At 31.7% G+C, this 22,753-nt stretch overlaps 1 protein-coding gene across 2 annotated transcripts in view; it reads left to right on the top strand.

The window, feature by feature from the left end:
- The window catches only part of MBIP (MAP3K12 binding inhibitory protein 1), a 33,418-nt gene extending 12,838 nt beyond the window's left edge, over positions 1–20,580 (top strand). The window contains exons 8-9 of one of the 2 annotated variants that reach the window (XM_074213391.1): positions 14,549–14,587; positions 15,961–20,580. In XM_074213391.1, the coding sequence (XP_074069492.1) occupies positions 14,549–14,587; positions 15,961–16,065 (144 nt within the window). In that variant the 3' untranslated portion in view covers positions 16,066–20,580. Of the gene's footprint in view, positions 1–14,548; positions 14,588–15,957 lie in introns of both variants that reach the window. The other variant, XM_074213390.1, reaches the window with a different exon arrangement.
- The last annotated feature ends 2,173 nt before the right edge of the window (positions 20,581–22,753 follow it).

Below are 22,753 nucleotides of genomic sequence, written 5' to 3'. Positions count from 1 at the left end.
TAGTGTATATGAAACATTTGTTTTTGTTATTGATCTCCTTTCTTCCCCTTTTCTTACAATTTTTATAAGATGATAGCATCCATTATTTTCTACCATCCTTCTCTTATTTTGAAAAATAAATTTTTATCCCAAATAAATATTATCTTTGGCTTTCATATCTTCCTGTTTGAAAAGGATCGCAAATACTAGCATTATTGATCTAGAGTTAGAAAAGTTCTGAGACCATCTAATGCAACCTCCTAATTTGACAGGTGAAAAATCACATGTGAGGGATGCTGAGTGATTTATTCAAGATCACACAAATAGTAATCAACAGAGGTGGAATTGAACTTAGGTCTTCTGAATCCAGAGCTCTTTACACTATACTACATCATTTTCTGACCATTTGATTTTTCGGTCTCTTTGTGGCAATTGATTTACATTTATTTTAGGAAATGGTTAAAATCTGTGTTTAATAGCTCTTTTATCTATCTTTTTTTCCAGTGTCAGCAGTTTATTTAAGTAGGTTATATTAGAGATACCTCAATTACACAGCAAATCTTCTCATTTTATTCTTTCATCTCCTGTAAAATTTGCCTATACCACTCATTTGGCACTCAGCATATATTGCATTTCTTTCATTTTTATCTGTATATGTATTATGAATAGAGAGATAGGACAGAGGCCTAATGTTAATTTTCTTTTTGAGAAATATTTAACATTTTGAGTGCTAAGATGACTGGTGAATGATTCATGAAAGAAGTAAGATTTGGTTGTCCTTGAAAGGAAGGGCTTATATCTGAGAAAGAAAGAGAAAATGGCATAAGCAAAAGTACAGAGGACTAAATATAAGATGTTTTGTGAATATTAAATATTAAATAAATCAGTTTCACCAGAATAGAAGATTTATGTAGGGTACTAATGGGAAATTAATTGGCCCTCTAAGGAGTTTAAATTCTATCATATTGGTAGTTGGGGGGGGGGGGTCTACTAAAGTTTTTGAGCCAGAAAGAGTTATGCCTTAATTAACTCAGTTGAAAACTTTGGGTAAGGAAGGGAAGAATTCCAACCTGAAGTTCATTTATCTTTACAAAATTTTAATATTTACCCACATAAATTTTCTCTCTATATCAGTCAACTACTTTATTTCCCACTAGAGTTTGAAACTTTTTCATGCTTGGTTGATTCATCAGTTCAATCAACATTTTACTTACATCTTTTTTGTATGAATGTGTGTGGTTTTTAACAGACATAAACTGCAGTATCCTTTATTTTAGAAGTAATTACAATAATGTTTATATATGTGACTTTGTTTTTAAATGACTTATTCATATTATCTTAAGTAATCCCCCTAGAACTCTGTGAGATAGATACCACAGGTATTATGTATAATGTGAACAGTCAGTTGACCTCTAACTCCAATGACTATCTTTATGATTTCTATTCATAATACTTTTTCTTGGCCACTGTCTTCCTCTTTTAGAATATAAGGTTGATGTCAAGGACTGTTTTATTTGCTTGCATTTGTATCCCAAGTCTTTACTACAGTGACTAGTCCTTAGCAAATGCTTTTTTTTTAGGTTGTTTTTTTTTTGCAAGGCAATGGGGTTAAGTGGCTTGCCCAAGGTCACACAGCTAGGCAATTATTAAGTGTCTGTGGCTGGATTTGAATTCAGGTAGTCCTGACTCCAGGGCTGGTACTCTGTCCACTGTGCCACCTAGCACACCAGCAAATGCTTTTTCAATCATTCATTTATCATCCTCATTTGATGGATGATGCCACAGAGACCAGAAGGATTGCATGATCTATCTGTAGTCATTCAACTAATAGGATCAGAGGTAGGATTCAAACACAAGGCTTCCTGACTAAAACACATCAAACATTGCTTTGTTCAACTTGTCTTAAGTTTTACATTTTCTAACATTCTCAATTCTTTATTTTTTAAATTATGTATTGAGTTTACTTACCACAAGAGATATTTGGGCATGTAAAAACATTTTGAATTATTAAGTACTTACATTTTGCTACATGTCAAGGATGCAAAGCTGGAAATAGCATAATTCTTATCCACAGAGTTTATAGTCTACTCTGTTGAAAGTTACATATATACAAATCTAGAATATTATATATTGTGGGGGTGGGTCATTAGAGATCAAGAAGTCTAGGAAAACTAAATGAGTCTTGTGGTTTAGGAAGACATTTTCAATTAGGGGAAAGGGTAAGAATGTGAAATCATTGAAATCATGATTTAATGAAGAGGTGAAATATGAGCTAATATTGAAGGATTAGAGTTTTTGATAGATAGCATCGAGAAGATACCATTCCAAAACATGAACAAAAACCTTGGTGAACCCACATAGGCCAGAGATAGATGGCAGAACAAGATGGAAAAACAATAGCATATGTGAAAGGGATTTATTTGAAAAAAAGGCCAGAAATAATAGGTTACAACCATATTGTAGAAGAACTTAAATCCTTAAGAAATGTATATATTGTCCAGTATATAACCTAGGAAGTCATTGAAAATTTTTAAGCAGTGAAGTGATATGACTAGACTTGTAATAAGAAAGGTTATTTTAAGCACCTACGTTAGGAATGATCTAGAAAAAGGAACTAGCACAAAGAAACAATTCAAGCAAGAAGAAATAATGAACTTAATGCCTTCACTTCCTCCCCTCATTCATTTCCTTGAGATCTTGCCTCTCTAATTCTCTCAAAATTCAACAATAACCTAACTGTAAAATCAGTTGGCTTTTGCCTATTCTTTATCCTCTTTTATTCCCTGAAACATTGTTGAAACAAATTTTTCAGTTACACTAAAAAAAAAATTTGGATCAGCTACAATGGACCAGGTCTAATCAGATTAATTTATTAAAGATAATGTAAATTCCTACACATGGATTCAAAAAATTAGCTTCACCAGTATGGGAGGTGAATAGACATAGTTGGAAAATGATATCCAGGGGAAATATCTGGTAGGGTTTAATGGACAGCAAGATCAGTATGAGTTAATAATATAGTAGCCAAAACATACCCACTAATTTGATCTTAGAGATCTCAGAGAGACAGGAAGATAGTAACAGAGTATGTTAAAATTTATATAGCTCATCTATAAACTTTAAATTGGCAAATAGTTTAATTAGCACTTTAAAAGTGAGCCCCTCTTGACCAGTAAATAGATTTATTGTTAAAGGAACAGAATCATGAAAGTCCTGACATTTTTAAGAGTCATGGTGTCCAGAAAAAGTAAGTCCTAAACTCTAATCACATCTATGGTATTGTTTTCATTTCTGGAAATCACATTTTTAAAAGGACAGCGACAGTTATTTTTATGGTGATATTTTTAGAAAATATTTAGTATTAGTACTGCAATATATAATGACTAAATATTCCATGAAATACTGTTTCTTGTTGCCTTTGGATATAAAATAAAATCTCTTCTATCTACTCCTTTGCCTCTGAGCCATCCTTTCATTTGGGTACAAGTACCTTTATTTTTTTTTAAGCAAAAACCTTAGGACTGTTTATTCCCCTGATACTGTCTGCTTGTTGGTCATTGAACAAGGAGCTCACTTCTAGAGTGTTCATTGTACTAGTTATCTGTTATCAATTTGGAGTTTATGGACAATCTAAAAACTGATTCTTGTACTTTTGCTACTGACTGACCCTCAACTACAAAGCTATAGAATCAAAAGGCAAAAGTTTAAGACCGAGCTATTTATAGTTTTCATTGTTTCATGGCCAAAAAAGTTCATGACCCAGTGACCAGACTACTAGTAATATTCTTCTTCATAGTAAACTAGACTGATTCTCTGGGACACTGATTTCTTATGGAAGTAATCCCTAAATCAGCTGTTTTTCCTCAAACCATTAATGAAGTTCCGAATTAGTGAAAAGCAAAAAGATTTAACATATAGTAAATTAAATAGTGTATAATTGAAGAATTTTAATCCAAACTATTTAAACAAGTAATTGACTTTCAGAATGGTAAGCTAACATCAGAAATTACATGAGTAGTAATAATAATTTTTTTAAACCATTGTAAATTAATTTACCACATAGAGACCAAAATAACACCAAAGTACCTTAGTCTTGATATGATATATATGATATGATATGATATGATATATGATATGATATATAGGATTTAATGCCAAACAGGGAGATGGTTGCAAATGGTAATCAAATTGTACTCATACAATATAGGAAGTGATTGCAAGTTTTTAAGCAATGAACTATCCCAAGTTTTTTTTAAAAAAGGGAAGATGGGGGAAAGACCTATTTGAACAAAAATATTTATAGAAACTCTTTTTTTATGGTGACAAAGAATTAGTAATTGAAGGGATGTCCACCAATTCGGGAATGGCTGAACTAGTTATGATATATTTGAATATAATTTAATACTATTCCATAGTAAGGATATGATATATAGGATTTAATGCCAAATAGGAAGATGGTTGCAAAAAACAACACTTCTAAATTTGTTAAATCTTACAAAGAAGAAAACCAAATAGTATGAGCAGAAGGGAGAGAAGCAGTGGAAAACAAGTCGTTTTTTTTTTCTCATGAATATTTTTTCTTTTTTAAATTCAGTTTTCAATTTTAAAATTTTCTCCCTCTCCCTCCCCTACCCACTGAGAAGGCAAAAAAAAAAAAATAACAAGAAAAAAATCTCATTACAAATATGCATAGGCATATAAAACAAATCCCTACAAGAAAAAAAATAGATAGAAATTTGATTCAGACTAATCTTTCCTCTCCCAGTAAACAGTTTGATTTAGGATTTATATGTGCAGTCATGTAAAACATATTTCCATGTTAATCAAGTTGTAAAGAAAGAAACCACACAAGGAGAAAAAAAAGTAAAAAAAGTGAAAATGCTACACTTTATGCTCCATCCGTATTCTATCAGTTCTTTCTCTGAATGTGGATTATTTTTTGTTCATCATGAGTATTTTAGAACTATCTTGAATCATTGTGTTGCTGAGAGTAAGTCATAAGTGATCACACAGTATTGATGTTACTGTGTAAAATGTTCTACTGGTTATGTTCATTTCACTTTGCATCAGTTCCGATGAGTCCACATTTTTCTGAAACCTGCTTGCTCACAATTTCTTACTACATGATAGTATTAAATTACATTCAAATACCACAAGTGGTTCAGTCATTCCCGAATTGGTGGACATCCATTCAATTACTAATTTTTTGTCACCATAAAAAAGAGTTGCTATAAATATTTTTGTTCAAATAGGTCTTTTTCCTATCTTCCCTTTTTTAAATAAAATCTTGGGATAGTTCATTGCTTAAAAACTTACAATCACTTCCTATGTTGTATGAGTACAGTTTGATTGCCATTGGGTATAATTGTTCTCCAAAATGGTTGGATCAATTCACAACTCCACCAACAATGAATTAGTGTCCCAATTTTCCCACATCTTCTCCAATACTAATCATTTTCCTTTTCTGTCATATTCAATGTGATAAGTGTGAGCTGGTACCTTAGAATTGTTTTAATTTGCATTTTAATCAATAGTGATTTTCAAGCATTTTTTCTTATAACTATGGATAGCTTTAATTTCCTATGTGAAAACTGCCTATTCATATCCTTTGACTATCAGGTGAGGAATGACTTGTATTCTTATCAGTTTGATTCAGTTCTATGTTTTTGAAAAATTGGGTCTTTATCAGAGGCACTTGCTATAAAAATTGTTTCCATATTTCTGCATTCCTTTTAATCTCGTTGCATTGATTTTGTGCCAACCTTTAAGATAATTAAAATTATCTTTTTAAAATTTCATAATGTTCTCTGTATCTTATTTGTTCATAAATGTTTCCCTTCGCCATAGATCTGACAGGTTAATTTCTGTTAATTTCTTTCTGGTATCACCCTTCATGTCTAAAACCTACTTTGACCTAATCTTGTCATATGGTTTAAGATGTTGGTCTATACCCAATTTCTGCCATTCTGGTTTCCAGTTTTCCGGGCAATTTTTGTCAAATAGTGAGTTCTTATCCCGGAAGCTGAAGATACCAGGTTTATCAAATACTAGAATAACTAATATATTCCACTGATACTCTATTTCTTAGCCAATACCAGATAATTGAGACCTGTTATGGTTAGGCTATCTTTTTTCTTTTAATTAATTCTCCTGATATTCTTGACCTCTTGTTCTTCCAGCTCTATAAAATATTTTTTTTAGTAGATTGATTTGTATGACACTAATTTAGGTAGAATTTTCATTTTTATTATGTTAGGTCTGCCTATCCTTGAGCAATTGATAATTTTTCAATTAGTTAGTTCTCATTTTATTTGTGTAAAAAACAGATAAATATGTTCATTTAGTTCCTGGGTTAGCCTGGGCAGGTAGACTCCCAAATATTTTGTATTCTCTATAGTTATTTAGATGAAATTTCTCTATCTTGTTCCTAGTCTTTGTTAGGATAATATAAAAATGCTGATGATTTATGTGGGATTCTTTTATATTCTGTGACTGCTAAAGTTGTTAATTATTTTACACTGAATTTCTAGAATCCTCTAAATATACCATATCATTTTCAAAGAGTGATAATTTTGTTTCTTCTTTGCCTATTCTAATTCCTTCAATTTCTTTATCTTCACTTAATTGCTAATGGTCATTCTTGTTTCATTAACTTTTTCCTATTACAGATAAGACTTGATGATTTTAGATAGATACTGCTTATCATTCTAAGAATAACTTCATTTATTCTTTACTCTCTAGTGTTGAGATAATATGATTTCTGCTACTTTTGTTATTGATATTAGTCAAATATACTGTTAACTTTCCTGATACCAAACCAGTCTTGTATAAATCACAGTGTATGGTCCTTGTAATGTATTGCTGTAATTTCCTTGCCAGTTTTTAAAATTTTTATATCATCATTCATTAGGGAAATCATTCTATAGTAATTCTTCCTGCTTGAGGTATCCACTATATTTGTGTCATGAAAGAAATTTGATAGGTCTCCTTTTCTATTTTCCCAAATATTTGAAATTAATTGTTCTTTAAATGTTTGGTGGAATTAACTTGTAAATCCATCTAGCCCTTGATATTTTTTTATTAGAGATTTCACTAGTGACTTGTTCAATTTCTTTTATTAAAATGGGGCTAAGTATTCTATTATCTTTTCTATTAATCTGAGTATTTATATTTTATAAATATTAATAATTTCACTTAAATTATTAATACACAATTGGGCAAAGTAGCTTCTATTCAGTGCTTTAATTTTCTTGTCATTGGTTGTGATTTAATGCATTTCATTTTTGATACTGGCAATTTGATTTTCTCTTTTTTAAAGAATTTATCAAATAAACCAGTTTTTTTTTATTTTATGGATTTTTCCCCTCCACAGAACCAGTTCCAATGGTTTTCTTACTTTCAGTTTTATTAATTGCCTTTTATTTTTTGAATTTCCATGTGGTGTTTAATTGTGATTTTTAAATTGTTTTTTCAAGTTTTTAAAATTTTAGTTTTAAAGTTTTAAAATTTTTAAATAATCTGATGAATACCTTTAGAGATATGAATTTTTCTCTAAGTACTGTTCTGTCTACATCCCATAAATTTTAATATTTTGTCTCATTATTTTCATTCTCTTGAATGAAATTATTGCTTGTTTATATTTGTTCTTTGACCCACTCATTCTTTAGAATTAGATTATTTAGTTTCCAGTTAATTTTTATTCTATCCACTGCCCTTTATTACATGTAATTTTTAATTGCCACATGATGTGAAAAAGTATTTCTGCCTTTTTGCATTTGCTTGTGAGGTTTTCATGCTCCAAAACAGGATCAGTTTTTTGGTAGATGAAATATTCCATTTAGAAATAGGTATATTACTTTTTCATCTCCATTCAGTTTTCTCAAGGTCTCTGATATTTAACTTCCTAAAATTCTATTCATCTCCTTAACTTTTTTCTTGGTTTTTTTATGATTAGAATTATGTTATTCTGAAAAGAGAAAGTTGAGCTCCCCTACTAGTAAAGTTTTACTGCTTCCTCCTGTAACTCATTTAAGTTCTTTGGAAATTTGGGTGCTATATCAATTGTTATATATATTTTAGTATTGATAGTACTTATTTGTCTTTAGTACCTTTTAATAAGATGTGGTTTCTTTCCTTCTCTCTTTTAATTAGATTGTTTTTGTTCTGAGATCATGTTCACTACTGCTTTTTTTTTTACTTCAGCTGAAACATAATACATTCTGCTCTGATCTTTTACCTTTACCACCCGGACATGTCTCTCTGCTACAGTGTGTTTCTTTTAAGCAACATATTGTAGGATTCTGTTTTTAATCCACTCTGCTATCCCCTATTTATGAGAGAGTGTATTTTCTGCCATCCTTTTTTTTCCCCTACTTATATTTTCCTCTCTCTCCTCTCACCCTTTTCTCATTATCAATAAAATTGATCAGAAATAGATAATTCCATTTAAAATAAATTAAGAATTTATATTAAATATGTGTAATAAAGTACTTCATCACTGCTAAATTGCAGTGACGAAATGAATAACTCTAAATTATTCTTTGCACAAAAAACTTAACTAATCATAGAAATATTAATTGTTGGTGATAAGCTGATCCAATCTCATAAGAATAATGCTATGTGAATTAATTTACTTCTTCAATCCCATACCAATCAAACTATTAATGCCTGACTTTAAAGAGTTAGAAAATATGACAAACTATTCTAGAGAAACAAAGGTTCGAGAATGTCAAGGATTTCCATGATTTAAAAAAAAATGGGAATGAAGGACTCTACAAGTACCATATCTCAGTAATTATCAAGACAATTTGGTATTGGTTAAAAAATAGAAAGATTTATCAGTGAAGCCAATTAGTTATAAAATATGCATCATCAAATTAATTCAGTAATCTTGTGATTAAAAATTCCAAAGATCCCAGCCAATGGAGTAAGAACTTATTATATTATTTTATTCTTTTCCAGTTTCAATCATTTCTTAAGCCTTTTTGATAATACCTATGAATTATGTTCTTTAATTGTTTCTTCTTCTCTACTCTCATTAGATATAGTGAGACATAGAAATATTTAGATATAGAGATATAGGAAATAGGACTAGCAGGGTATATTAAATGCCAGAATCCTACAATATGTTTAGAGACACACACTCATTAGCTTCCACATTGCTCTACAAAATCCTGACAGCTAAAGTATTGTTCTACAAACAGATCATATGTTTGCCAGTATACCTTTATTCTTTTTTTCCACTTGAAATGTCTTTCCTAAATCATTCCTCCTGCCTTCCTTCCGTCCTTCCTCTGTGCTTCTTCCCTTTCTTTAAAGCCCAATTCAAAATAATATCATTCCCTTTATGGCACTTTTTCTGATCCTCTTAGCTGAAAGTAATCTTTGTTCTCCTGGCATATTGTTTATACCTCTCCTAACATTTATCACCATTGCTCAGGGTAGTTGGATGAATAAAAGGTTCTTTTGGTCTTTTCTTCTTAGTCATCCTTAGAATAATTTTTAAGAGTAAATTTTAAGAGTTAAAAAGATACAACAAAAATAGCTAATAGTGAGTTGATACCCAAGAATATAATACTTCCCTTGGTGAGTTTCAGGTAATCTGCTCACATGCATCCTAGGATACTGAAAGACAAGGCAAAGTGGTTTTTTTTATTGATTTCTCTTATTTTTCTTTGAAGGATTGTTGAGAGTAGGAAAGAAACCATGGGATGAAAGGAGAAATATTTCCATTCCCAAAAAAAAGAAAGAACCTAGGGGCAGCTAGGTGGCACAGTGCACCAGCCCTGGAGTCAGGAGTACCTGAGTTCAAATGTGGCCTCAGACACTTAATAATTACCTAGCTGTGTGGCCTTGGGCTAGTCACTTAACCCCATTTGCCTTGCAAAAAAAAAATCTAAAAAAAAAAAAGAAAGAAAGAACCTGCAGACAACAGGGCAGTGAGCTTGACTTTTGGTTTCTGGATGGTTGGTGAATATCTGGAAGAGGAAGCAGTGATTTTTTTTTTTAAAAGAGCATAGCTTCATCATGATCATTGTGCTAAACTATTCATCTTCTTCTCATTTTCTTAATTTATTTACTTCCCCTCTACTTTCTTTCTTATGAAAGAGGCAAGTACATAAATATATACATTATAAATTTAAAAAAAAAGGTTTTGGGGGGAGGGACTCATACCTAAGAGAATCAGGAAAGTCCTCTGTAGGAGGTGGAACTTCAATTTAGCTTAAAATTAATGTTAGAATTAAGACTCTAGAGATTCTAAGAAGAGAATAGAGGGGCATGAGAAAGCATAGGAAATAAATTTGCATAAAGCCCAGAAATTGTGTTTTTTGTTGGATTCAGATGCTGAAAGGTTTTGACAGGTAAACAGGAACTTTATAGTTGATCCTAAGGACAACAGGAAGCCATTGAAGTTTTGAATAGTGAAGTGAAATTATGCTTCAAGAAAATCACTTTGATAGATGAATTGGAGAAGGTTCAAGACTTAAATGAATTGGAGAAGCTTAAATAAGGTAAAGAGATTAATTATTCATGCATAAGGTGATAAGAACCTAAGATAATAGCTGAATGAGTTAAGAGAAAAAGACAGATGAGAAAGATACTGAATGTAGAAATAGTGAGATTTGGCATCTGATTGGGTTTATAGGTTAGGTTAAAGGCAGGGATTCAAGACTCAGAAATAGCATTGAATTTACAAATGTAAGTGGCTAGGAAAATGGTCATGTTCTTGACAGAAGCAGAGAAGATCAGAAGGGAGAGGGAGAGGTAAAGGTGAGAAGAGTTCAGTTTTAGATATGGGTATTTGAAATATTTACAATGCAGTTGGAGATATAGTTATATGAATGAATGTTAGGAAAGAGACCCTGGATAGGAAAAACTACAGGAACCACTAGTTACTGTGTTTAAAGAACATTTGGAAGAATGATAGGTGACTTCAAGTATTTTGAAAAATTGTCTTATAGGAAAAGTAAGAAATATTTTTTTTCCTGCTTAGTCCCAGAAGACAGGTAAAAGTTGCAACAAGATAAATTTAGATTTAATAAAAGGAAGAACACTTTTTCAAAAATCAGTTATCCTGTCATGAAATGTACCCTGTAAGGGCTTCTACCTTCTTCAAAGAAAGATAGAATGACTAATTGTGAAAATGTTGTGAAAGGGGATGCTTTGTTTAGATATAGTTTGGTCTCTGTTCTTTGAGATCCAGTATAAGATTACATGATTCTTTAAAAAAGGAAGGTCAATGAGGGTAAGGAATTTTTTTTTAAATGGACCAGAGTTCTTCATAATGGTGATTAGACATTTTAAAGTGTTGGGGAGGAGCAGCTAGGTGTATAGAGTACAGGCCCTGGAGTCAGTTGGACCAGAGTTCAAATGCTACTACAGACACTTAATATTTATTAGCTGTGTGACCTTGGGCAAGTCACTTAAACCCATTGCTCCCCCCAAAAAAAAGTTGTACTAGATTTTACATTAGATTAAGTAACATAAATTGGTTTATATAATTGGAGGCAATATTCATAACAATTAGATTATGAATCCATTGTAATAATGGGACAGAATTGGGAAATATTTCTTTAAATGAATTAACAGTTTGATTTGCAGTATTATCAGAGACATTCTAGCTATTAAATTTTACTCCAACTACATATACTAGAGCAAGATTTCCTAAGATATAAATCTTACTTGTCCAGTTTACCTTTTGTGTGCTTTATCTTTCTAGTAATTCTACCTAAGAAAATAGTTAGATTATTTGAATATTGAAAGTTAGTCAATTTTGAAGACTCTTTCATGGATTTAATTATCATCTTTATGCAGATGACTCTCAAAATTTATATTTTTATCAAACCTTAATCATCAGTTACTTCCTGGATATTTCATCTAAGATGATTACTAGGACTTCAACTTGACATGTCTGAAATGGAACTCTTTATATTTTTCTCTAAACTTGTCATTTTCCCATTTCTTTTTAGGGTACTCTTATTCTACTCTTTCCCAAGGTTCTAACTTACAAAGTTATCCTTGACTCCACTTCTCCTTTCATCTTCTTTCTATACCCCATATCTAGTGACTTAACTAAGTCTTAATGAATTATTCTTTAAAACAGTTTTCCTTCTGTTCTCTCTTTTCATAGGGCCCTTACCTTGGTTCAGGTCTCTTGTCCTGAGCTATTGAAATAACCTCCAAAGAGGTCTTACTGCTCCCATTCTCCTCTCTAATATATTCTCAAGTCTGATGAATTACTGTTACTAATATAGATCTGACATGTTACTTCCCTTCTTAAAATTCTTCAATGATTCCTTTTTGCTTCTTGTATAAAATTCCTAAGCTTGGAACTTTAAATTCTTTGAAAATCAGGCTCCCACCTATCCTTTTAGATGTACTGCATATTACTCTTCTCATGCATTTTACATTTCAAACTGGCTTTTACTATCTTTGACCAGTCTCTTTGTGGCTTTGTTCAGGCTGAAGTGAATTGCCTCTTCTCCTTTACCTTTTAAAATCCCTACTGAAACTCTTCTCCCCAACCTCCCTTCCTGAAATTACCTTTTACTATATTTATTCATTTATATATATATATACATATATATATATATATGTTATATCACCCAATAGGAACAAACTTCTTTTTTTACTTTTATTTATTTAAGGCAGTGGGGTTCAGTGACTTGCCCAAGGTCACACAGGCAATTATTAAGTGTCTGAGATGAGATTTGAACTCAGGTCCTCCTGACTCCAGGTCTGGTGCACTGTGCCACCTAGCTGCCCCAGGAACAAACTTGAAGACAACTGTTTACTTTTTTGTTTTTCTCCCCAGCATCTAATGCTGTGCCTAGCCCATAGTATATGCATTTAATGGATTTTTGTTAAAATTAAATCAAATTTAATTTTTGTAATAGAATATTGATTAGGCTATGATATATATACACATATATAGTAGGTTCTCTTGTTCAAAAAAAATCTAAATTTTGATTCTATAATATATGAAATTTTAGGGAAAGGAGTTTTAACTTTTTTTAAAAAGTACCAGTTATATAACATTTCAAAAAATGGACTGTCCAGTGGGAGAACAATAATTTATTTTAACCAAGCATCTCAAAATCTGATATTGGGAATGTGTGAGACTGACTATTGCCCTTGTCTGATTTGGAAATGTCATCTCAGGGAAAATTTGGAAAATGGCACGTTGTTCTGAACACTTCTCTTCTTTCCCATACCTCTACCAAATACCCATTTATCTCTCACTCTGGGACTATGTAGATTTCTTCTCTGGAGCCTTCTCTAATCCTTCTTTCTAATCTACTCTACTGATTTTCCTCCCTCAAATTTTCTAGAACTCTATGTACTTTCTCCTTTAAGTGTGTGTGTGTGTGTGTGTGTGTGTGTGTGTGTAGGGAAAGACTATTCTGTCTTTTATTTTCTTTAATAGCATCTTATATGATGCTTGTATATATCAAATATTTGTGAAATATTTAATGAATCTAAATTTATCCTTTAAAAAGTATTGATAATTAATACATAGCAGTGTTAATCAGATGTTGTCTCAGCATAATTTTGTCTCTTGGTAAAGAGACCTAAGATTGAGCAGCTCCTCCATTTAGCTACTCCTTAAGCCATTATGTGACCTTGGGCAAGTCACTTGACCTGGGGTGGAGGTAGTTTCATTTGCCTAATTTAAGCCTCAAGCTAAACCCAATATGTTATTCATAAGAATTGTATCTTCTGTAAAAGGAGAATAGTAATGCTATGAAACCATCTCAAAAACAGGAGAGCAGGCCAGTTGGGTCTTTTTGAGTTCTCAATTCCTCAGTGTTGCAATTTTCTAAATCAAATGCAAAAAAAACAAACCACACACACACACACACACACACACACACACACACACACACACACACACACACAAGTTCTCCCCAACCCTTTGTCAAAATTTGAAGACATTGAATTCTTGACACAATTTTAAAAAAATGGGATGATCTACTTAATTAAAAGTAAAAATAAGCATCTTCTATTATTTTAGTTAAATTCCTGTTTCCTTCATCCAGTCGAATGCCATTTTCCTTCTTTTAATAAAAATGTTCTAGAAGGAGAGAAAAGAGAAAGAAGTTAGAAAACTCCTATAGTTATTCTACAGATTCCAGTCTGTACTTTCACTGATATTAGTTGGAACAACTGAAGACTGGCAAGTAAAATTTTAAGAGGTTTTAGGAGCAAGAACATAAATGCAGTCTTAAAAATGTCTACTTTTCTTTTTGCAATAACATCCCTTCTGAGGTTTTGACCTACTCCATAATAGTTTAGGCTTTTGTACCTAAACATATTCTCTTGAAGCTTAGTAACTAAAGTCTTCTTTAGTGTTCTGCTTACAGTATGAATAAAGAAATAATTGTTGAATTGGGCAAATAACATTTCATGCCTGTCAAGCATTGCTGTTGGAAACTTTCTAGAAATTCATGATAGAATTATATGTCTAGACTGTATATTCTACCAACATTCTAATGCAGAGTTGATCTTGCAAATTTTTAAAAATTAATGACTGGGTTTGGATTTGTTTTTTTTTCCCCATATTCATTAGAATTTTTCTGGAAAAAGAAGAAAAGTGCAACCACCTCAAGTAAGTAGTTATATCTTAATTTTATTCCAATTTCTAACATGTAAGTTTTGCTTTATGCTATGCACAATATTAAAATCTACCATAATTGTCTGATATCAATAGAATGAAATCTCATCAATTTGAATTAACCTAAGAGTAAAATCAAGTAGTGAAATCTGAAGTATAGTGCTGTATTTTTTGTTGTTTTCTTAATGTGGAAAATTTTTAACATTTCAAATAACCTAGACTTGTTTGTAACAAAATATCTAGCATAGTTTTAAACTTTAGTGCTAATTCCAATTTTAAACTTTTGTAGCTTGATATAAATTTGTAAAGTTTGTTTAACTAGACAGCTAGGTGGTAAAGTGGGTAGAGCACTGCACTTTGAATCAGGAAGACTGGAATTCAGATGTGACCTTAGACACTTTCTATCTGTTTGATCTTGGACAAATCACTTATTCTGTTTGCCTCAATTTCCTCATCTGTATAAATGAGGATAATTGTAGCACCTACTTACCTCCCAAAATTATTCTATCAAATGAGATAAAATTTGTAAAGCTTCTTTTCAATTAAAATACTATATTTTAATACTAAACAAATTATACTAAATTTAAATAAAAAGAATTAATTACTTTATACTAAATAAAAATATTATTAAATACTTTAATAAAATATTAGCAATTATTATTTGAATTAAATGTTAAAATTCTTTGTTTTCTCATCCCTGTACATTTCTTATTTACATTGCTCTTTTTAATTTTTTGTTGTCTTTTCTAAAGCATCATTTTGCAGTGGTGATATGATTTTTAAATGGCTACTTGAATTTGACTCCTTTTTAGCATTTCATATTTGTTTTTCCTACTCCTTAAACCTAATGTATTTATATGCTCAATGAAATTCATTTCCCACTGAGAGGGAAAATATTGTTTTAAATATATTTAGAAATCTATTTAGACATTTAAAGTCTTGAATAGTTTTTTCCACCTATGAAATTAAATGTGTATATATATATATATATATATATATATATATATATATATATACATATATGCACACATATGTGTGTGTGTGTACACTGAGAAAATCTGGCCTAGTGGATTGAGAACTACTCCTGGAGTCAAACTGGAAGACTTGAGTTCAAGTCCTGTCTCCTATATACTGGCTCAGTGTGTAATACCTCAATATCGTGAGCAATTCTCTAAAAATTTTACTTGCCAGTCTTCAGTTTTTCAACTGATATCAGTGAAAATACAGATCTGAACCAAAAAAACCTAAAGTATTTCTACTTCTACTACCTATAGATAATGTAAAAAACACATTTTGTAAATCTTAAAACACTATAGAAATGTGATTTGTTATTACTCAATAATTTGTGTCCTTATTGTTTACAGCAGAACTATTCATTGGCTGAACTTGATGAGAAAATTAGTGCCCTTAAGCAAGCTCTGCTAAGGAAATCAAATGAAACAGAATCCATGGTCACTGATCAGCTTCCATAATGAATTCTCTTCATTGTTATTTTTGTTACATGTGGAACTGTTTAATTACTGTACTTTAGACAGGCATTGCCCCAAAAATATGTTCTATAAGTTTTGCTAGAAATGTGAGTCCAGTCCTATAAATAAGTAAAATCTACTAGTCAATTTAAAAACATTATGTGACTGCTTTGGAAATATAAGTGTCTGAATTTATCCCCTTCTGTTGTACAGGAGGCATTTCAGCATTTGTTTTTTTCCAGAAAGTCCACAAGAATTAACTTGCAAAATTGAATTTTTATCTGTAATTTGTAAGGGTAAACCTTATTTTAAACAGTGTGATAAGATTTTATATCTGTATATTACAATATTTGTTTATTTTTTTAATGTAAATATCCTGTTTTTAGAATGTTTTAAAATGTCATTGTTGATATAAATAAATATGGAATCTTCATGTAGTTTGATTTTGTAAAAATTAAACTTTCTGGTCAATATTACCTTTTCCTAAAGATGATCACATAACTAATATTAACATATCTTCATCTTATGTTCCTGAGGTTCATCTGTTTTTATTGGTGAAACAGAAATATTAAGAGATACAGCTGAGTTTACATAGGAAACTGAAAACAGAACTAATGGAACTCACATTGTATGACCTAGGGCAGTACGTACACTATCTATTAGATTTTGTTAATTTGAGTTTTTTTCCATTCTCCTTGGAGAAGACAATGATTGATATATAGCTATTATTGACAAAAATTTGAGGCATACAAAAAACATAATAAGAATTACAAAACCTTGAAGCTTTTACTTTTACTATCCCTTTTAGGATTCACATCATACCTAAATAATATTTTATTCTCTAATATACCAAACATGGGCTTTTGTTTGAAGATCTCCCATCTAAATGTCCTGCAAAAATGAAATTTCATATGTACAAATGCAATTTTAGCATAGCTTTTTAAAACATAATATTCCATAATCAAAATACATGAGTTCTTATGACTCTTCCCCTCCTCCCTTTTAGATGAGAGACCTTCATAGGCCTGATAATATACTACATGTCTGTTGTCTAAGACCAGTTTGGTGAAATTCCAGCTAAGTCATAAGATAAGCATTCAGTTGAACTAAAAATGTTAGAAAAAATGAATAAGAAATGGATGAAATTAAGTATCCTTTTTTTTAAGATCTATTTTTTCCATTTTTAAAAATTAATTTAACTTTTATTTTCCTCAGTTACATATAAAAACAATTTTAACATTGACAATAAATTCAAAGTATTAATTTAAAAACTGGACCACTTATCTATCTCCTTTTGAAATTTCTTCATTTTTCTTCTGTGAACTTAAAAAAAAGATTCATTAATCTTTTATGTCTCCGTTTTCTTAACATTATCCCACCTCATAGGCCAATTTTAAAAATGGAGGCAATGTTTTTCCTTGTAACAAATAAGATAAGTAAGCAAAACAATCACACATTAGCCATGTCAAAAAAATATAGTTGCCATTATATTTATCATGGGTAGGGACCAGAATTAATTGGTCCACCAGAGTCCTGGTTGGCCACTCTATTGATCAGAGTTCTCTAGTGTTTCAGAGTTGCTTTCCTTTACAATTTAGTCACTATATAGTATTCTTCTGATACTGCTTATTTCATTCTGTTCATTGAAGTTTCCCCAGTTCATTCTGAATGCAAACCTTTCATTGTCTCTCATAATGCAATCTTATTTAGTATGCCCACATATTCAATTTGTTCCTCTATTAGATAGGTAAACACTTAGTTCCCAGTTCTTTGCTACAACAAAAAATTCTGCTCTCAGTTAAAGTGTGTGTGTGTGTGTGTGTGTGTTTACAGAGAGTTTAGTGACTGAACAGCATTCCAAATTGCTTTCCTAGACAATTTCACATCTCCTAACAGTATGCTTAGCCTACCACAACTTCACCAACAATTGACATTTTCCTTTTTTGTCATGTTTACCTAACCTCTAGAGTTAATTTTAAATTGCATTTCTCTTAAAAGTAATTTATAGTGACAGCTAGGTGGCACAGTGGATAGAGCACCATCCCTGGAATTAGGAGGACCTGAGTTCAAATTCAGTCTCAGACACATAATAATCACCTAGCTGCATGACCTTGCGCAAGTCACTTAACCCTACTGCCTTGTAAAAACTAAAAAAAAAGTGATTTGTAGCAATTTTTATATGACTATTGATTGCTTTGATTTCTTCCTGTATGAACTGCTAGTTCATATCATCATCTTCCTTCCTCGGGCATTTAGATCTTTGAGATTAACCAACATTTTACATTAAACTTATTTTTTCTGTGTGCTGGGTATTCCACTGATTAACCCTTCTCTATTTTTAAGCCAAAACCAAATTGTTTAGGTGATTACTACTATATATCATTTATTTATTTATTTTGAAATAACTTCCTTTTTCAATATTGTCCTAATAGATTTTATTGTGGTTATATAGAGAAAAGCAAATGAATAATGTGAGTTTGTTTTATTACCTGCTAGTTAGCCAACATTGTTTTCCTTTGAACAACTCTATGAGGTAGGCAGTGCAATTTATCCCCATTTATTAGAAAATAAAATAAGACTCAGGTTGTGACTGGGTCACAAACAACAATGAATTCCAAGTATAGAAAATAACAAGGGAAGTTGGATATTAATTCTTATCAAAATGATGTGTTTGCATAAGCTCTTTGAGAGCAAAAGTTGCTTCATTTTTGTTTTCCTGTCTTCCCTCTCCGAGTACCTGACATTTATGCATTTATTTAATCATTGCTTATAGATTTAGTTTGGTTTTTAAAGAAAAAATAAATTTCCATACATTATTAAGTTATAAATATTAGGACAGTTGAAAAGGTGATAAACGATATAGAAAAGTTTAAAAAATTATGAAATGGGGTAGGAGTGGTTAACATGGATTTGTTCATCATAAACCCAGTACAGTAAAACCTTTATGAAACTTGAAAGAGAGGATAATAAAAAAGCCAAAAATAACACTTTTCCCCACTAGATCATAAAAATTTTAAAAGAAATTCCTTGGCCCAAAAATTGAATAACTTACAGAATTTTAAAATTAAAAGGAATCTCAGAGGTAATCTTGTCATACCTGTTGACTGAACAAAAATCCCTTTTTCAAAACTGCTGACAAGTAGTCATATAACTTTCACTTAAAAATCTTCAGTGAGATGTTTAATTTCATGTTAGGCCCCTGTTGGGGGCAAGGGGAAGGGAAGGGAGGAAGGGAGAAAAATTGTAAAACTGTCTTGAAAAAAACTACCATTGTATGTCGTTGGAAAAATAAAATATTTATTTTTTTTAAAAAGTATGCAGAAATCACCCAAAGTATTCTTTCTCTTTCTTTTTTGGTTTCTCTTTCTGTCTTTGTTTCTCTTTCTCTTCTCCCCTCCTCCACCCTTCTCCTCCTATTCCTTTCTCTTCCTCCTCTTTCTTCTTCTGCTTCACCTTCACAGAGGTTACTAGCCAGATTCCATCTCTTGTAACATTTATGTTATGTACTCAGTATATTATGGAAACTTAATAAATGCTAATTACCAAGCAAATAGATTTTTAAAAAAACTTCAGTAAGAGAAAACTCATTTTTCTGAGATAATCACATTGAAATCTACCTGCAACTTCCCTCTTCCCCTTTACTATAATTTCTTCCTACTTGTTTGCCATGTTGGATGAGTAATCCCTTTCACTCTGAATATTTCAGCTCCTTGAAGACAAGCACTTATCTCCCTAACCCTCTTAAATCTTCTTCATTCCCAGTTCTGTGGGGTCCAAAATTATTGAATCCTCATTATAAGAAACTGAGGCAAACATCTGCCTCATTAGCACTTTATTAAAAGGTCCCCCTCTTAATGAAGTAGACCTCAGATCTTCCTCATGATGCTACTTAGTTTTATCATGCTTGGTACCCAGATGATACAGAAGAGGCAAAGTAAAATGCATAGTCTATTGGTTGATAGACCTGTATTTTGACCTTCCAGGAGACTCTTCAGCTCATGATTAAGATAAATTAACTAGAAGAGGAAATCCAAATATGGGCAGAGCTGATGGTCTTGGACTGGGTAATAGATTTGCAGACATCATTGAAATTCAACTCATTCCCCATGTCCATGTCTCATATCTCATCACATATAGTTGGCTAGTTTGCTAAATACCTCCAGATGGCATCTACTAGTGATGTTTCAGAAACCAAGCAGCTCCTTTGGAGAGTTTCTCCTTTTAGATATGTTGGAATAAGTGAGGTTTTAGAACAACTTCCAGTAGATTTTGCTTTCACTTGTATAGATCCCCTTTTCTGTTAAAATCTCTTATAAAATTGGTCTTAATACATTTCAAGTTTGCTTTGACAATAACCAGGTCAGATAGTAAGAGCTAGATCAAACTTTATAACTCAAAGAAGAACATCAGAAGAACAGAGAATTTGCATTTTAGGTTAGCAAATTTAAATAACTTAAAAAATTAGAAAATCCTGAACACAATGTTACTACTACCACCATGATGACATCAACTGCTACTACTACTACTACTACTACTACTACTACACTACTTACTAACTCCCACTACTACTACTACTATCACTTCTATTATTTAAAACAAAATTTTCTCCTGCTAAGAAACTAATAACAAAAAACTTTTAAAAATTATCAAATTATAGCAAAAGGTTGTGAGATAAGATTATATTGAATGATTAATTTCAAAAGAGTACATATCAAGGAAGTTGTTTATTGTAAAACATTTGCACTTCAAGCCATGCTTAATAAACGGTAGCTCCAAATTAATAAACCCAAATAAAATTGACTTTCCAAGATATTTTGCAAATTATTCTCCCCTAAGGAAATTGCCCTAAAATTCCTTTCTTCAAAGCTAGGTTGAGTATACTATAGACTTCCTGCTAATAAATGAAATTGATGACTTTAGGAATAATTGCCATGTTGGATGAGTAATCTCTTTGATGTGATGTTATATTTCAATTATCCAGATGTATCAGAACTAACTAGCTTATAACTTCTTGATTTTCCTTTATTATTTTGATCGGGGCGGCTAGGTGGTGCAGTAGATAGAGCACCAGCCTTGAAGTCAGGAGTACCTGAGTTCAAATCTGGCCTCAGACACTTAATAATTATCTAATTACCTAGCCGTGTGGCCTTGGGCAAGCCACTTAACCCCATTGCCTTGAAAAAAAATCTAAAAAAATTTATTATTTTGATCTTTCAAAAGCTGAAAGAACCAACAATGAGAAATACTGTATTGGATCTGAAAGTAAAGTTGTGATAGGAAAGGAGAAGAAATCATATTCAGTGAAAAAATACATGAGACCTCTTCTTTGTTCCTTCTACACTTCATTTGGCAAGATCAACAACAACATTCAATTATCATCTCATGCTGACATCTCTTGAAAATAACTCTTGTTCTAACCTCTCTATTGACCTACAGTCTTACAAATTCAGCAATTAGAAACCTCAAACTATATCCAATAACCTTAAATTATTAAACTTGCAGCTCATAAAACTCCCAAATGAACTTGGAAAATGTTCAACAAAATAAATACATAATGCTAATTTGTGGTTTTTCTAAATCAATATTGGCATATAGGGATCCATTTCTATTTGAGTTTGACACTACATTTTAAACTCAATGATTCTCTCCTCACTTCAAAACTTTCCTATTACAGTTGTGAACACCATTTGTCCTCCCCAGCTCAGAAACTTTGTGTCATCCTCCATATCTCATTATCTTTCACTTCCCATATCCAATCTGTTGCCAATAACTGTCAGTTTCATCTTTGCAATATGTCAAAAATACATCCTCTCTGACCCTGCCACTATTTTGGTGGAGGTCTATACCTTTTTGCATTTGGACTATTACAATAATCTGCCTCAACCCTCTCCTCACTCTAATCCATCTACCTTTAAGTCACTGAAGTGATTTTCCTAAAGCACAGCTCTGACCATGTAATCCCCTGTTCAATAAACTACAGTATTTCCCTATCTTCTTCAGGATCAAATATACAATTATCTGTCTGGTGTCTGAAAACCTTCATAACTTACTCCCCCTTATCTCTCATAGTCAAGAAATTTCAGAGTAATAGTATTTTTGGTTTTGTATTAGCCAATCAAGGAGCATTTTTAGATATTTACTAAATATGCAAATGATAACACTGATGGCAGAAAATGAAAAAGAATTAATCCTCTTGATGAGGTGAAAGGGAAGCATGTAAAAGCTGGCTTAAAGTTTAACATCAAAAAAAAAAAGTAAGATCTTAGCAACTTAGTCCCTTCACTTCCTGGTAAATAGAAGGAGAAGAAATGGAAGAAATATCAGTTTTTATATTGTTGGGTTCAAAGATCACTGCAGATAGTAAATCCTAGTCATGCAATTAAAAGATGTTTGCTCTTTAGAAGAAAAACTGGGAGGGCGGGGGGCAGCTAGGTGGCTCAGTGGATGGAGCACTGACTGGAGTCAGGAGGACCTGAGTTCAAAATCCATTCAAAGTCACTTAATCCCATTGCCTCGCAAAAAAATAAAAAAAACAAAAAGGAGGAGGAGGAGGGAGGGAGGGAGGGAGAGGATCATATACTAGAAAGAAAAGAATCCCTTGGTCAGTAAAGAGATCAAATCAGTCAACATTTAAAGAAATTAATTCATGCTTTTCTCTGGAAAGTCTAATACTCATCCTCATTGGAATCCA

This window comes from Macrotis lagotis, chromosome 1 (genome assembly GCF_037893015.1).
Source record: "Macrotis lagotis isolate mMagLag1 chromosome 1, bilby.v1.9.chrom.fasta, whole genome shotgun sequence".
Lineage (NCBI taxonomy): Eukaryota > Metazoa > Chordata > Mammalia > Peramelemorphia > Peramelidae > Macrotis > Macrotis lagotis.
The sequence above is the reverse complement of the archived record's forward strand: the minus strand, read 5'-3'. Positions and strand labels throughout refer to the sequence as shown.